Source organism: Leptinotarsa decemlineata, unplaced genomic scaffold (assembly GCF_025532065.1).
Source record: "Leptinotarsa decemlineata unplaced genomic scaffold, Ldec_3_MD MMD2_P_RNA_scaffold_2, whole genome shotgun sequence".
Lineage (NCBI taxonomy): Eukaryota > Metazoa > Arthropoda > Insecta > Coleoptera > Chrysomelidae > Leptinotarsa > Leptinotarsa decemlineata.
In genome coordinates, this window is record NW_027412529.1 from 13,425,535 (window position 1) to 13,438,120 (window position 12,586).

General features: G+C 33.2%; 1 protein-coding gene across 3 annotated transcripts in view; it reads left to right on the forward strand.

Annotated features, from left to right (window-relative positions):
- The window catches only part of LOC111512066 (testis-expressed protein 2), a 36,115-nt gene that overhangs the window by 9,356 nt on the left and 14,173 nt on the right, over positions 1-12,586 (forward strand). For all 3 annotated transcript variants that reach the window (XM_074183858.1, XM_074183862.1, XM_074183853.1), the window contains 5 exons: positions 3,827-3,957; positions 6,673-6,871; positions 7,073-7,556; positions 7,614-7,857; positions 11,450-11,688. In XM_074183858.1, coding sequence (XP_074039959.1) covers positions 3,827-3,957; positions 6,673-6,871; positions 7,073-7,556; positions 7,614-7,857; positions 11,450-11,688 — 1,297 coding nt within the window. The remainder of the gene's footprint in view (positions 1-3,826; positions 3,958-6,672; positions 6,872-7,072; positions 7,557-7,613; positions 7,858-11,449; positions 11,689-12,586) is intronic.

Sequence of the window (12,586 nt, forward strand, 5' to 3'; positions counted from 1 at the left end):
ACTGTAATGCCTCAGTGAATACAATTCAATCGAAATAAACTCTATTTGAATCAGTGCATTTTTGCCAATGTAATATAAGTCGATTAATTCCGTTAACATCAAAATTGGATGATTGGGATGCGAGAAAGTGTTATCGAAGTGCTTGAAAAGATGGTAGTCAGTTAGCGGGAGGTCTGGGGAGTATGATGGGTGAGGCAGAACTTCGACACTCAATTCGTTTAATTTTCGGTCGGTGATTTGTGAAACGTGCAGACGGGCGTTGTCGTAAAGCAGGATAGGACAAGCCGGCTGCTGCGGCTGTAGCCGGCTGTAGTGAATCACACTAGCCGCGGATCATTATACTGTAACCACAGTAAAAATCAACCAGTAATTCCACTCCACTACTTTCATTCATAAGTTCTCGGTGACCTCAAAACGAAGTGCGGAGCCAATTTTGTTTTTTTACCATAGACGTGCGCTCATATAAAAACGAAATTTATGGTTATCTTAGAGTATTTTGTGGTATACATTTTTAAGGCTGTTGAAACGGTTGCACTGAATAACTAGGTTGCAAATTTAACTTTCATTTTCTCGAAGTTCGTGGGAAAGACACGAGAATCTGTTAGTTTTGGAGCCCCACGAATTTGATACTTTTTTCTTCAGTATAAAATTTGAATATTACTGGAGTTTTTTTTTCCAACACCAAATCGTTATTTTTAACACCTCGACACATGTTTCGATCACCAAGTGATCATCTTCAAAGAGGAAGATTAAAACTGACTGATTAAAACTTTGAAGATGATCACTTGGTGATCGAAACACGTGTCGAGGTGTCAAAAATAACGATTTGGTCTTGGAAAAAAAAACTCCAGTAATATTCATTATTACACCAAAGGTTCCAAACAGTGCATCATAAGTATAAAATTTAATTATGTAATCCCATAACTTTTTTCGAGATCAATTGCCCTCGAAAAAAGTTATTCAACTTTCACACCAAAGGTTCCAATCTCATCGTTATGTAATCCCATGTAATAGTTTTATCCCATATTATAAAATTATATTTCATTATCATATTTCTCAAAGCTTCAATAAGATGACGTATATCAAACATAATCAAAAATTTTTGGTCATTTAGATAAAAAAAGGGATTATCGGGAGAAATATTCAAGATATTTTTCAATTGGATGTTATTAGATCCCAAACATTGAGACCAATCTCTTTTAATTTTGTTATTCCCTCAAAAATTACTTCCTTTAAATTTTTACCAGGATAGGTAGTATTATAAAAATAGTAAGCTAATGGTTGCTTCCAATTTAAAAATACTTATACCGCGTACCATTAAAGTGGTTGATACTTTTGCCGGCTTCATTTTTTTTTGTTACCAGTATCTTCGAAACCAATGATATAATCGGAATGACTGTAAAATAAATTTGCTTTTATATTCATTTCGTCAACACATAAAACGCAGAATTTATCCTGGGGACATAGAGTGTTGACTTTCAATTTTAGCATTTTGAAAACCATGTCATTTAACAAGCCACAGGATATTTTTAGTTCACTAAATAACTTTCTTAGAGTTTGTGGCGCTGGCAAACAAAACAGTTTCATTAAAACATTGCTACATATGTTACATGCCCCCAAAGGGGGCATTTTGACTTCGGCATAATTGTAATAAATCAGTTCTTGTAGGTGATCTAAAGATATTAAATTTGGCGCATCTGCAAGTTTCCTTAACTCTTCATTTTCTTTGCGCAGTTTTTCGTTCTGTCTTATTAAAGCAACGTTTTCCTCTTTTTATAGATTCCTCTTTCGGGAATCTAAAAAAATTGTCACTACAATTCTAGGCCTTGTTTATGCAATCATTGGAGTAGCAAACATTACCTGACTTCTTTAATGATGTCTTCTTTACATCTTCCATTTTCTAATCACTTAATAATAAAACAAACAACAATAACCAACTACAAAAACTAAGAACAATAATAATAACAGCGAATGAACTAAACACAATATCAATTTTCAACCGTTCATTATAACTAATCCTATGCCTGTGGTACCGTCGAATCCTTCTATACTACAGCACTGAACACGTTAGATGAGAATCTCATCCTAAGAGCGGTTGAAGGTCCCCGGTAAATTGGGTATATACTAATCTGTCGATTAGTATATACTACGACATAGTAGAATGAATATTCAATGGCATTAAAACGGTCAAATCTTTTGAAAAGACCGGTAGGAATCACACGTTAAAAAGTAAGACCTCGTTAGTCCTTAGCTCGCACAAGTTTCTCAACTTCTGAGAGTTTTCGTTCGTATGGGGGCGACAGCTGATTAACGGAAAAACAGATTTTTTAAACAGACAGAATAATTTTATTGTTACATGTTATACAGTGTCATCCCCAAAGTATGCAACATATGGGAAACTTCTTTATTAGTGTTTTTCGACAAAAAGTTATTCTTGATAAAAGTTTGTGCATCCTCTAAAACTAAACATGCACCAACAAAATACAGTAAAACACACGTAATATACGAGGAGCCTTCAAATATTTGATTTTGAGACAAGAGTAAAGTACTCTTCTTTTGAAAATTCTCGGGAAATGTTATTTAGAAAAGTTGTTCAGCATTGAAAAATACATCTAGATCTGGAAGTCATGGCCATCTGAGTGAAGTTTTATTTTTTTTGCCCATTTTTTTTTAATGGGACTACGAAAAGAAGAATTTGCTAAAACGATAAATAGCCAGCATTCTGTATAAGACAGTTCATTTTAAAGCCTGTAATATTACGAATTACACAACTATGGTGTTAACCACGGTCAATTTTTTTGAAGAGTAAAATAATTTTCGAAGTTTTTGGTGCAAAGTTATTTTTATTTTTTATAAACACCTAAAATTACTCAAAATTAACAGTATTGTAACAAGAACTTAATATTCAATAATATCAAATCACAAAACATCAAAATAAAATAGGTATTTTGGAACAAACTCATTGATTTTCTGGAGATTATTTTGGAGAATTATTTTGTTACTGTATTTTGTTGGTGCATGTTTAGTTTTAGGGGATGCACATACTTTTATCAAGAATAACATTTTGTCGAAAAACCCTTAATAAATAAGTTTTCCATTTGGTGCATACCTTGGAAATGACACTGTATAGCAAATTTGAACCTGGATTCCTCGGAGAACAGTGAAATTCCTAAAAGATATTTTGATTTTTAGACATTGTTTTGAATTTGATTGTATTCGTCATAAATATTGTGTATGTTAATAATTATTATAGAAACTTGAGTGAACGTTCTGTCTGTAAAGAGTCAGTTAATAAACTTAAATTTAGGTGTAACTGGCAGTTCAAGAAAATCTATATCAAACTTTGTTAATACAGTTCCCAAAACCACTATTGTATAGCAAAACACGTGTTGCGGTTTTGTAAACTTATTATAGTGAACTGTATTGGCAAGATTTTTTTAAAATTCAAAGTTGTCTTGGAATTATGAAACAGTTTTTGTTATCACTATGTTATCACTACGATAACTACTCAGTAACCCTATATTATTTAATTATTGTCACTGTCATTTTTGAAACTCGTATAATAAACAACAAAAAATTTAATGTTTGAAATCAAGAAAGTTTCATATTTTAAACTTGAATCAAGATCAATATTAATATAAGGCGAGTAATGACAATTTTATAGATATTTGCTGGGTTTTGTCTTATTTCCAGTTTCACAAATAGTTGAGTGCTTCATTGGGTATATATAAGAAAAATTCTAAAAGAATGTGAAATTCTGCATACATATTTCAAAGCGACTTATTTTTCTTGAATATCGATGCAATAAACAGTGGTTTTTTTTCAGGTGAACATGAAAATAGTCCGTTGAAGTATTTTAACAGACTGGGAAAGAGATCCAGCAGTATTGATGTGTCTGCACAATCTTTGGACGCATCACCGCCCTCCGATCCATGGAGATTCTTTTCTGATATAAAGGTGGAATTAACTTTTTTTTAAAAATTTTTTTGTATACAATTATTAAAAACCCAAGTAATACATTCCCTTCAATTTTTTTGGCTAGAAATTGTGAAATGTCAACAATGCTAGAAGAGATCTGACATCAGCTTTGTATAATCCAACAAGAGCATCATTGCATTAAAACATTTTCAAATATATTAAAAAAAATCTTAGTTTTTTGATACTTCATACTTCATACTTTTTGAGTTGTTTCATGCATTCTGTAAAAATATATATTTGCATGACATTTTATCAAAATATAAAATCTCGTCCTATTAATCAGGATCTTATCTGGTATTCATACTGTATGAATATGCTTGGGGAAGCTATTGTATAATGAATCAGGTGTTGCGGTTTTGTAAACTGTTCAGTGAAAATCTCACAATGTTGTGGAAACAAATATTTTGAGAGTACTAATTTTAATTTTTTGTCTTTTCACCTAATTGAAATGTATATAAACACAGTAAATTAATCAACGATATAAATGAAAGTGTACTGTTTATATATTGAAAGCTGGAGAATACCCTGTTTCTGTTTGAAGTTTTTTTTAACTGTCTTCAAATAACTATAATTTTAAGACAGACCAGTTTAAGACAATCAACACAAATATTGTAGGTACCTCTTATCAAGGTAATTTACAAGCTTTTCCTTGAACAGATCTCATGAGTTCATCTGTTACATTAGTTACAATCAGTTCTTCACTTCTCAGAAAACTAGCAATATTTTAACAATGCTGAAATAATTATGTTATTTTTTTTCATGGGGTTTGTTTATTTATAGCTCATTATATATTATCGCATTGTTTTAGAAAGTATTAAATATATTGGATTAACATTATATGTGAATTGAAAAGGGAATGTTTTCAAGAGAGATCCCTTTTTTTACTAGTTTTATTTCATTTATTTTTCACTTTGGTTCACTGGGTACATGTGTTGAATACCTTTTTTCTACTAAAATATAATATCCTCTTTTTCCTAAATGTACAATATAAAGTGAAATATATAAAGTAAATAGTGTAAGAATTTATAATTTTTTTTCAATAATCCTGTGCATGACGTTTTTGGTTTAACAAATACATTACGAAGATATCCCCTAAAAAATTAGGCCATAATTCCATGTTGATTGAAGCCGGCCATAGGACATAATCATATCATCAAGATACTGTTTGTGGCAGTTTGCAAATACGATGAATAAAAGAGGTCCCAGTATCGAACCCTGCGATACTCTCATTTTTGTTTGCAGGGACCAGATTCATCTTGATCACCTATTATTACTTGTATACAGATAAGTATTAGGTTGTTTCCATTTTGTCTGTTTTAATGACCCAAAATTTAACTAGGCATTTTGCCGTGATGGTGTTAATGAACGCAATGTTAGACATTTGTTTGCGAGAATTTTTCCCGTGATTTTAGCCTCGAAGATGATTCCCGAAGTGATTGGCCTACAGTAATCCAGAACGAGGATTTGAAGACAGACCCTGGTGGAGTCTGGTCCGTGAAAAATGATGCGTGAGATGGCGGAAGAACTGGGCGATAGCTCCCATGCGGTTTTTGATGGTTTAAAATAAATTGAAAAGTTCACAAGGCTCAAAAGGTGGGTGCTCCAAGATTTGAAAGATCGACAGAAATTGACACGTTTTGATGGCTGTTTTTCTTTGCTTTTGTGCAACTGAAACGATCCTTTTTTGGATCGGATCGTCACATGTGATGAAAAGTAGATCCTCTATGACAACAGGAGACGTTAAGGACAATGGTGGACACTAATGAGCCACCTTGGCACTTCAGAAAGGCGAAAACCCACCAAAAAAGACCATAGTTACTGTATGGTGGTCAGCGACTAGTGTGATTCAGTATAACTCTTTGGAACCGGGGCAAACTATTACAGCAGACTCATGTTGTGAGGAAATCGACGAAATGTACCGAAAATTGCGTCAACTGGTCTGGTACTGGTCAACAAAAGAGGTTCGATCCTGCTCCACGACAACACCTGTCTGTACGCTTCACAAATCATCCTCTGAAAATTGAACTTCGAAGTTCTGCCTCATCCACTGTACTCTCCAGACCTCTCGTCAACCGGCTACCATGTTTTCAAGTACTTCGATAGCTTTTTCACCGGTAGAACCTTCGCCAATCAGGACCAGGTAAAAACAGCTTTCGTCGACTTCATCGAATCCCGAGCACGCTTATGTTACATTAGCAAAAGTGCACTGATTTAAAGGGCGCTTATTTCGAATAAATTGACTAAGTATTCACTGAGATATTATAGTTTGAGGTAGGCTTATAAAAACCGACAAAATTTTTGAAACAACCTAATACAAACTCTAAAAAAATCTTTAACAGCTGCATTTTTTTTTCGAAATCCATTCTGAATTGACGGTAACATGTCGGAAGACTATATAACTTTCTAGTCTCCTGTGAGATATTCACTTTTCCCCTTCAAATGCAAATCTTTATTTATTGTTGATTTTATTCAAAATACGTCTTTCTTATTCTTACTCCTGTTTTGGCCTATATTGATTCACCTAATCATCATTCGTCTCTTTTTTGTTTTGGTTGAACATTTTTGATTCCTTTCTATTTATTTTTCTATATTTCTTACATGAAATTTAAAATGTTATGATCTTTTCTGTTTCTGTTCATTGCAGTAGTATTCTATTGAATTACTCTTTTAGAAGACTTAACGGATTTCTTTTAGGGTAAAATTACCAAGAGTGTTGAAGAAAAAATTACAGAAATAAAAGCCAGGAATCAAGACGAAGGGTCGCCCCAACACAAAGTCAAAACTGAATTGCCTACCGTTAAAGATAGCAAAGAATGTTCCAGTGTTTCGGATTCTGAGGACTTGTCTGAAAGCAGTATTTCAAAGACCTGCGGTATCGTATCGACTACAGAAGGTACCCCACAATTTAATTGAAGACATTTAATATCAATTGTAGTTTCATTAGTACATCATATAATTCAATTGATTTGTTTGATATAAACCTAGTTTTATTTGATCATAGTCTGCATTAAAATTTCTCCAGATTCGTATGTTACTTAAGTACACCAGAACTTTTTTTTGGAAATATACTTTTTTGAAAATATGACTATTCCAGGTGTCGAAATGTCATCCGATGAAGATACCCCCTCCATAGAAAAGGATAGAAAATCTGATAAATCATCCCCACTGTGCCTCAGACAAAGATTTCGGTTCTTCAAAAAAAATCACTCTGAGGAAGGTACAGTAAAAATCAATGATTTATCGAAACTTCACAATATAACTACCGAGTCTGCTGAACAGGCTTTGCCAGAGGAAACTGAAGGAGTAGAAAATGCTATTGACGCTCTTGAAGAATCAAATTTAGATGATATCTCTATGGATATGAAGATTTCAAATGATAATATATTGAGAACTGTGGTGCAAAAAATTGATAATCTTGAGCTAGACAATGACAATGTAGTGATCGTAAGGGAGGTGCTTGGAGATGAAATGAGGGAAAGGTATTTTGATTGTAACCAGGATATTGGGAAAACCGTATTTGCACCTAGTGGTTTCGTAGATTTACGTCCAAAAAGTTGCCATACAGTTTCAAATAATTTGTAAGTTACACCATCCGCTCCTAAGAAAAGATGAAGTTATATTTTGTTTTGTTTCAGTTCCTACCTGATACTTTTTGTATCTGTAGCTATTTACATCATTATACATTATTATTCGTCATATTTTGCTGGACTGGCAGCCGGAATAATTCTGTCTTTTGTTATTTTCAAAGTTTACTCTAAATTGTATCTCATGAAACAAATAGCACCAGCCAGATTCTTCGAAAGCTCTCTGAAATCTATGACAAATACTTTTTTTGAAGTAGAAGCTGTTAAGGAATACCAACCTTTACTTAAATATGAGGTGAGTTTTATAATAATTAGAGAGAGAGAGAAATGTTATTTATTGTCTGAAGAACAAAGATTCTTATCAACAAAGCATACCTTACGTTAAATAGTTTAAAGAATAGGCACAAAAAGCGCGTATCAGTCATAAAAAAATTATCTTGAATAATTTGAAACGGGTCATATAAGAAAACACGAATTAGTCAAAAAATACCACATCAGACGAAGATAATTACACTAACAAAAATTACGTTAGTATAGGAATAGAATCAAATTTAAAATGTTTCTTTAAAAAAGTCAGCATATGGTTTCTCATTGACTAAAAGGTAATTTAATAGTACTATAATTCTTTGGATAATTTCAAAGCTGTCAATGTGATTTTTCTCATCAGGCATGCAATTTCCAATATGAATAAAGCTACTGCTGTCAGAATTTTATACTTAATGAATAATGGTCGACACAAATCTCTATTTTTTTTATTCACACTTAACATTTTGCCCGATTTTGTTGAATTAAAATGACCTCCATGTATTTGTAAGTAACTCCCCCCAGATGGCAATGCCATAACTCAGGTGAGATTTGATTAGTGAATGGTGAACCATGTTTTGTTTACGACACGAACTGCATAACATCCGGATGCTAGTTTTCTTTTGAGCCTCAATATGAATATCACTATCTGGGGGTTACACTATCAATGTGTAACCCCAAAGATTTTGTATGATGTTTGGTCTCTGTTGACCTAGTGAAACATTTTAAGTCTGACCTCTGACAGTGTCAACATGGTTCTTAGAGACATTGAAAAAAAATATGTTAGTAACGTCATTTTCTAATTATGTTGACATTATTATGAGTCAGAGTCAGAAATGCTTTATTGTCATAAAAGTTTGAGTTTTGTTGACAAAGCAGGCTTAAGAACTTAAACAATCTGAAACATTAAAATGAAGGTCAAGAATTGAAACAAGCTATTAATATAACAATTTTTTAAGTTGCAATTATAAGTTGCGAAGTCATCTGAAAGGAATTCCTCAATACTATAATAAGCTTTATCTAGCAGAAGTTTTTTTTACTCTTATTCTTTGTGCTTTCTGTGCATTAGGCAGACTGTTTCTAAAATAAAGAGGCAGTAGACTGTTAAGATGTGATGAGTTAAAAAAAAGATCTTACAGGAATCTTGGACTCTAGCTCTGGTAATGAATCTACTGCTCTTTTTTGAATTGTGAAAACTTGACTCATTAAGTTTTGACAGAAACAAACTCCTTACCGCAAGTAGGATTCGAAAAGTGCAAAGTATGCTTTTCTAGCAGAGTGATAGTCCAAAGAGTTAGATTTAGATCTTATCGCATAACAACTTGAGGATAATTTTTTGCATAGTATACTAATATGCATTCCTAATTTTAATTTGTTGTCTATGTTGAGGCCTAAAAATTTTTTCTCTAGTTTATGATCAATGATGATCTCTTTAAGAATTATATGGTCCAAGTTACATTTAAAGGACATTATATTAGTCTTTGATGTATTGAAAGATAATAAATTGGCATCACACCATTGTTTAACTTTGCCTATATCATGCTCTACCCTAATTTTAGTGCATCAGTGCTTCTTCCATGCTAAAGTATAGACGTATATCGATATAAATGCCAGATTATTTATATATAATAAAAACAGCAACGGGCCGAGGACAGATCCTTGATGTACTCATTTTATCTTAAGATGAACTTTTGAAATTCACTACTTGAACGTGATCTGATAATTTAATTAATTTAATTCACCTATCTATATCCTACCTGTGCCATCTTATGGTGGTGTCATCGGCATACAGTGTGAAATATCCAGATATTTTGACATTTGCCAAATCATTGATATATACAAGAGAGAAGAGCGGACCAAGTTTTGAGCCTTGAAGTACGCCAGACTTCAAGCACGCTTTTTCAGATAGTGCTGTTGCTTTTACTATATGGCTTTGCCCTGAAAGATAGGATTATACAATTAGAACGCAACTTTTCTAATTCTGTAGTGCTGAATTTTCTGTAACAGTATTTCATGAGTCACCAGTCAAACGCCTTTATTAAATCACAAAATACTACCACTATAATTCTACTCACTGTATATATTTTTAAGAATGAGAAGATGGCATCATTGGTATTTTTGATGTCTTGAAAGCGAAACTGTTTGCTCATAATGATGTTGTGCTTTTTGAAAAATGACAACCTTCTAATGTCCATCAATTGTTCTATTAATTCAGCTAGTTTAGGTATAAGAGCTATAAGTCTATGATTGGCCGGGTCATCCCTGCTTTATGAAATGAAATTAGGACTGATCTTTTTATAAAAATTGGGGCATGCGCCTTTGCCAAAGGATATGTTGGTTAGAGTAGCCATGAATGCCAGTGCGTAGTCTGGAAATTTTTTCGAATATTCAAATTGATGTTTCATTGAATCCCATTGTTTTAATTTTTATAGACTTGATAATTTCTTTTATTTTTCTTGAATCAGTGTTATACAGACAAAGTGACTATAATACCGTGACTTGGAAATGTTTCTAATGGATTGAAATCGAAACATATTTTTCGCAGTAATAATTTTTGTATTCACACTTATAAGCTTTCTATCATTCTGTTACCTAAGTTAATTGATAATATGTCAACTCTTCTTTACTTTATTATTGGACTTTTCAATTTGTTTATTGTATTGAGTGCATTTCTTTGTGGATGGCATAACATTTATTGAAATATTGGTGATAGAATTTTTTGTTAGTAAGTAATTTTTAGAGTTCTAGTTTACTCTATTGGACTTTTCTAAAATATCAATATATTTTTGAGTTCTAACTCTATAATTGCTTATTTTGTGAGTGTTTTTTCTTGAAAAACATTCCTGGCTACGACGAACATTGAATTATATCCAACAGACATTTGCGCAAGTTTCCTCACAGGAGAAATTTTTGCAGATAATCCAGTTCGTTCAGTCGCAGGACCTTATAGAAATCAATCGAGGAATCACTTGAAAGACCAGTTTTGGACTGTTTACTCCTTGTTTTGATTTGAAATATTTTTTTTCAATACATATCTCTCCTCGACACAGTCATCATCAGACTGATTTTGATTTCTATTAGAGTTTTTGTAGGTGGAATGCTTCTTCACGAGATAAAACTGTTACTACTTCATGTTAGTTAAGAAAGATCTTGTCTGGGACAAAGTTTTCATATATTCAGTCGAACTACCATGAAATCAGTCGAATCCCGGAAAAATTAATGTCTTGCTTGAATTTGTCCGGCACTGACGAGAAGTAACACTTCAGTATAGGTTTGTAGGTGTTGACTTGATTGATTTCAATAAGGTCCTGCTACTGGACGAATACGAAGCATGAACAGAATTAACTTTTCAAAGAAACTTGCCCAAATGTCTGTTGAATGTAATTCAATGATCGTCATGGTGTTAGCCTAGGAAGTAGTTGGCAGGCATTTGCCATATCCTACATCAAGGATGTTAGAATGTGTAGAAATTCAAATCGAATATTTAGTTTTGTAATATTTATATATGTATTTTTTTCTCAACACAGTCATCGGACTGATTTCGATTTGTTTTTTTGTTTTGAATGTCATTTACTGTCTTTCAGGGATGGGCTAATGAATATCCGGATGTATACAACCCAAAAACTTACCATATTTCTCACACCCAGTCTGTGTATCTTAGACTTCAAGCTAATTTGCTGAGAATAAGCCATGCTAAAAATAAGGTGCCTAAGCGAGCTATGTGGAACGAATCTGAAATAAAAGCAAACTTCACCCATCACCGAATATATAATTTGTTTGGAGCAAAAATAACGCTGCTTCCTGAAGGTTTGACAAAAATAAGGTAGTTTTTTTCAGTATAACTTTTGTAAATATTTTATGGTTCTAAAATATTCAGTACAAACCAAAAATATCCACAAATAAAATCGGTAGAAATAAGACACTATGAAAGTTTTGAATTACCCTGTTTTCTTCATAACCAGTATTGACGTTGTTCCCGTACAGACATTTTAATGCGGACAAGTCAGCTGTGGCAGAACACGCGCTTAGTGAAGGAGACCACATAATTTTATTTGAAAACACATAACTAATTGCCCCCAACCAGGGATACTATAACCGACGGTACGGGAGGCAATAGAGATCCACAAACACACGGAGAATTTCAACAGAAAAGAAGAAGCGGTGAACCTCAATCGAATATGGAACCCCATTTTAAGGAATTCGAGAATTACGAACAGAATTACAACAGGCAGCAAGATTGTTAATGTTCCAGGTTCAAGTACAGGTACAAATACAACTGATTACCTGACAAGGCATAAATACGCTTTATGCAGCTTAAAAGTTAGTCATCGGACAGCAACCCATGATGGTTAAACCTATGAAGAAGGTAGCCACTCGCGCCAGCGAAACGTCAGGAAGAAATTCCAAAAATCCACGGCTTTCAAACTCGAAAAACAGTGACACTGAAAACCTCAGCCGCGAAAGTCTAAACCATTTTGTCATTAAGATGTACGTTTATGTACATGGGACCGGTTACACTGGGAAGTAAAACCGGTCTCATGCTTTTTATTATTTTCATGAACGATATTTTAGAAATCCTAAATAATGACAGTAAAACTTCTCACATCACCAATTATGCTGATGATGCAAATCTGTTAGTATCAAGTCACAACTATCCAAACTTAATTATAGAGTCGAGTAACCTGTTAGACAGAGCAAACCACTGGTTCTCAAAGAGCAAT